We start from the raw sequence: 4616 nt of genomic DNA on the forward strand, positions 1-4616 counted from the left end.
GTTTGTCCGTACAGGGGAAAGAAAACATGATTGTACAGATTATTTTTGTAATGTATGTCATAAACACGTTACGTCTACTCACCAATGCTACATGAAGCCTGATACGACTCAATTAAAACCTGGAGTTCCATCAGTGTTACATGCCAAGAAGGCTATGATTGTCTTCTATGATATCGAAGCCACACAGGATACTTTCTTCGATGAAGACACGTTCATTCATAAGCCCAATTTACTGGTGGCCCAACAAGTATGTTACAACTGTGTTCAAGATGAGGATATACATCATCCGTGTGAAGTTTGTGGACAGCGGGAACATATTTTTCAAGATGATCCGATCAATGCCTTTCTTGCGTATTTACGTCAACCACGACCCAACATCAAACTTATTGTATCTTTGGCACATAACTGTAAGGGATATGATGGTCATTTTATTCTTAAATCTTTAGTGGAAGAACATGAATTGAAACCTACTTTGATCTTGAACGGAGCAAAAATTTTAAGCATGAAAGTGAATCACTTATCGTTTATTGACTCCTTAAATTTCATGCCAATGGCTTTAAGTAAATTATCCAAGGCATTTCATTTACCAGCGACCAAAGGATATTTTCCACACTTTTTTAATACTGCTGCAAATCAAGCGTATGTGGGAAAATTACCGGACATCCATTATTATGGTGCAGATGAAATGAAAGTGGATGAACGAGAAAAATTCATGACATGGTACAACGAACACCAGAACGATACGTTTATTTTCCAAGAAGAATTGGTAAACTATTGTGTCCAGGACGTCAACGTACTTCGAATGGCTTGTATATCTTTCATGACCACTTTTGAACAAGAAACTCACGTCAATCCTTTCCTGGAGGCTATCACTTTGGCGAGTGCGTGCAATTTAGTATTTCGACGAAATTTCTTAAAACCTAATACTATTAGCATTCTTCCTGCACGAGGATACCGTCACAGAAACAATCAGTCACGGATTGCTTTGCAGTGGCTTGCCTACATGGAAGAAAAAGAGGGCCATTCAATTCAACATGCTGCGAGAGGAAAAGAAGTTTATGTTGCTGGTTTTCATCTGGACGGCTACTACAAAGATCCCGACACTAAAGAGGAACACGTGTATGAATTTGAAGGCTGTAGATTCCATGGATGTCCTCTATGTGTCCCTACAGGCCGTGATCAGCCCATTTATGAGAACTCCGAAGAAACGATGAACTATCGCTACGAGAGAACACAGCGTAAAATGAAATTATTACGATCCATGGGATATAAAGTACATGAAATGTGGGAATGTGAATTTCATCAAGTGTTAAAATCCAATCCAGCATTGGCCTCTTCTTTAAGCACACATCCTTATACTAATAAGACACAATTAAATCCAAGAGACAGCTTCTATGGTGGCCGTGTAAATGCCATTAAATTGTATCACGTAGCAAATGAAAATGAAGGCGAAGAAATAAAATTCTTGGATATCGTTTCCCTGTATCCTTATGTGAATAAATGTGGACGGTATCCAATAGGGCATCCACGAATATATCTACAGGGAGATCCAGAAATGCCCGACATTCAAGATGTCAACGGATTGGTCAAGTTGAAGATTTTGCCTAGCAGAAATGTGTTTCATCCAGTGCTGCCATTTCGCTCAAATAAGAAGTTGTTGTTTCCACTTTGTGCTGCCTGTGCCACAGCATTAAATCAAGATTCTGAATGTACACATTCGGACAGTGAACGAAGTCTAACAGGAACATGGGTGTCCTATGAAATTCAAAAAGCCATTGAACTTGGGTATCAAGTCATTGAAATTTACGAAATTTGGGATTACGACATCACCGTATATGATCCAGAAACCAAGACTGGCGGATTATTCAGCGAATACATTAACACATTTTTGAAATCTAAGCTGGAAGCTTCTGGTTGGCCTGCCAATTGCGTCACCGAAGAAGAAAAGCAGCAGTATATTCAAGTGGTACAACAACGGGAAGGCATAACTTTGGATGCAGCAAATATAATGACAAATTCAGCACGTCGTAGTCTTGCAAAACTCTGTTTGAATGCCTTCTGGGGACGACTCGCTATAAGAGACAATTTCAGCCAAACGACCATCATTAACGACCCCAAAGAACTGTATCAGAAATTAACTGCTCCAGACATAAAAGTCAACCAAATTTTACCTGTTAACGATTCGATGTTATACCTTTATTGGCAGTATGAAGATGATGTTCCAGTACAAAATCACAATGCTAATGTTGTCCTTGGAGCATTTACAACGTGTCAAGCTCGTCTGGAACTCTACAAATATTTAGAACTGCTGCAAGAAAGAGTATTATATTTCGATACAGATTCCGTGATATTCACGCAGCGACCATCACAGCCCACAATAGAACCAGAAGTATTTCTTGGTTCAATGTCAAATGAACTGGAATCAATTGGACCAAAAGCATACATTAAAAAATTCGTGTCTGGTGGCCCAAAACAGTACGCCTTGGAAATCTACGACCCCGACACGAAATCAACCAGTTATGTATGCAAAATTCGTGGATTCACACTCAATTATACTGCAAGTCAAAAGTTAAATTTTAATAGTCTGGAGCAAATGATCATAAATCAATCGAGTGAAAAAATCTCCATTAGCACGCCACACAAAATTTACAGAACCCACGATCATCATCTTGTCACAAAACCTGAAGAAAAGAAGTACAGTTTCAACTATAAAAAACGCCGATTAATACCAGACACATACGAGACATTGCCCTATGGGTATAAAAAAGCCAGAACAGAATAACAGCCATAATTTCCCCTAATCCCACCAACATCACCTCCCAAAGACGGGGCAAAGAATCAACGCAACACGGGACATGCTTCAACGATGCACGAGCGAAGACAAAAACTCAGATGACATCACCTTGCAGAAACCCGTGGAGAAAAAAAAAAAAGGAATTCAGGTACGTCACATTTGCGTTTCTTTTCTCACCTCACTCTCTCTTGATCAGTTAGTTCGATGTTAATAATCTGTTTTTCTTCTTTCACAGGAAACAAAATAAATATTACCATGTATATTCATATGTTTTATTTTCTCTTTACAGAATTTGTACCCGTCACGGACACGTCTTCCTTTGAAGAAAAAAGAAATTCTGTATTCATTTTCACATGCTAAAAATAAATGTACAAAAACATGATTCTGTGTTTTTATTTCACATCCTAAAATCAAATTCTTTTTCCTCTACTGCGATTTCAATTTCTTTTTTCTGAATCAGTTTACCAATAAAATAAATCAATGTTTTGCGGGAAAAAAATCAAACTAAATTTTTGTTTCAGAAAATTTTTTGTGTACGAAAAAAACTGATTCAGAAAATTTTTGTGTACGAAAAAAAAATGTTTTCAGAAAAATTTTTTGTGTACGAAAACAAAATTCTGTTTCAGAAATTTTTTGTGTGTACAAAACAAAAACTGTTTCAGAAAATTTTTATGTACAAACAAAATTCTGTTTCAGAAAAAATTTTTTATGTACAAACAAAATTCTGTTTCAGAAAAGTTTGTGTGTGCAAAACAAAAATCAGTTTTCGTCACGAAACTGCTCCGACTAAATGAATCGATTCATTCTGATAGTGTTGGCAACACTGGAAAATTTTCGGTAAGTATCGCTCAGACCCTGAGTTACAGCGAACACAACTAGATTCGAACCAACAACCTTAAATGTCTGATTCATCTCTAAATACAGCCAACTAAACAATAAGATTATGTGTATACGTCAATGCTTTGCACTGAGTCAACAAGGTTTTCTTCAAGGTCAAAGTTGCACACGAAGTAAAAAAGATGACAACGCAGATCTTCTATCTTTCTATATGAAACATAAACCTAGTATAAACTGCTCGCACTGAAATGTGTAATGTAACATAATCTGCTCGTCTTCTTTTCATACGCGAAACTGTTCGCACTGAATGGAGTACGGCGGCTCAGCGCTTCAATCCACAACGAAGTAAGTTCATGTTTCCTCCTATCATTTTCTCATCATCGTTTCAAGGGGACGTTAAACTCAACATTTCCAAGAATCGAACTCGGGACCATGACATAGTAATCAACAAACTGAACTTCTCAATGGGCCATGGTGACTCAGCTCTTATTTCTGATGTGTGAGATCTCTGCTTCAATCCGCAAGCAAGTAAGTTTATGATGTTTTTCTCATTTCATCGTTTCAAGTGGGACGATAACATTTCCTGAAACTAGCACCAAGAATCAAACTCGGGACCGTTGCATAGTAATCAACACACGTGTACGATGGCTCAGTGCTTGTCTCTACTGTATGAGGTCCCTGCTTCAATCCTCAGTCAAGTAAGTTCATGTTTCGTCCTATCATTTCTTACCGTTTTCGCGGGGACGTTAAATTCAACATTTCCAAGAATCAAACTCGGGACGAATCCAAGGTATCCATGTTCACTCCTAAAGCGGAACAAAATGCCCCTAAAAGGGAACGAGGTGGACCACCCAAATTTTGTAGTAATATATATTAGGGTCCAGTACTATGATACCAAATGTTTAAATTTGGCAATTTCTAAAACTTAAGGGGTGGGCCAAGGTACCATTCCCGGGGGTGCACATATGTACTTATGTTTCATAAT

At 37.9% G+C, this 4616-nt stretch overlaps 1 protein-coding gene across 1 annotated transcript; it reads left to right on the top strand.

Moving 5' to 3' along the window:
• Positions 1-1555: 1555 nt before the first annotated feature.
• LOC145666182 (uncharacterized) lies at positions 1556-3124 on the top strand. Its single transcript, XM_081733254.1, has 2 exons — positions 1556-2942; positions 3084-3124. Exon 1 carries the CDS (start codon positions 1556-1558, stop codon positions 2780-2782), a length of 1227 nt encoding a protein of 408 aa, XP_081589380.1. The 3' UTR covers positions 2783-2942; positions 3084-3124.
• The last annotated feature ends 1492 nt before the right edge of the window (positions 3125-4616 follow it).

This window comes from Thermobia domestica, chromosome 12 (genome assembly GCF_964235325.1).
Source record: "Thermobia domestica chromosome 12, izTheDome1.hap1.1, whole genome shotgun sequence".
Taxonomy (NCBI): domain Eukaryota; kingdom Metazoa; phylum Arthropoda; class Insecta; order Zygentoma; family Lepismatidae; genus Thermobia; species Thermobia domestica.

Bases quoted from the DNA above. Each gene is read 5' to 3' on its own strand.
- LOC145666182 (XM_081733254.1), top strand. From the start codon at position 1,556: ATGCCCGACATTCAAGATGTCAACGGATTGGTCAAGTTGAAGATTTTG.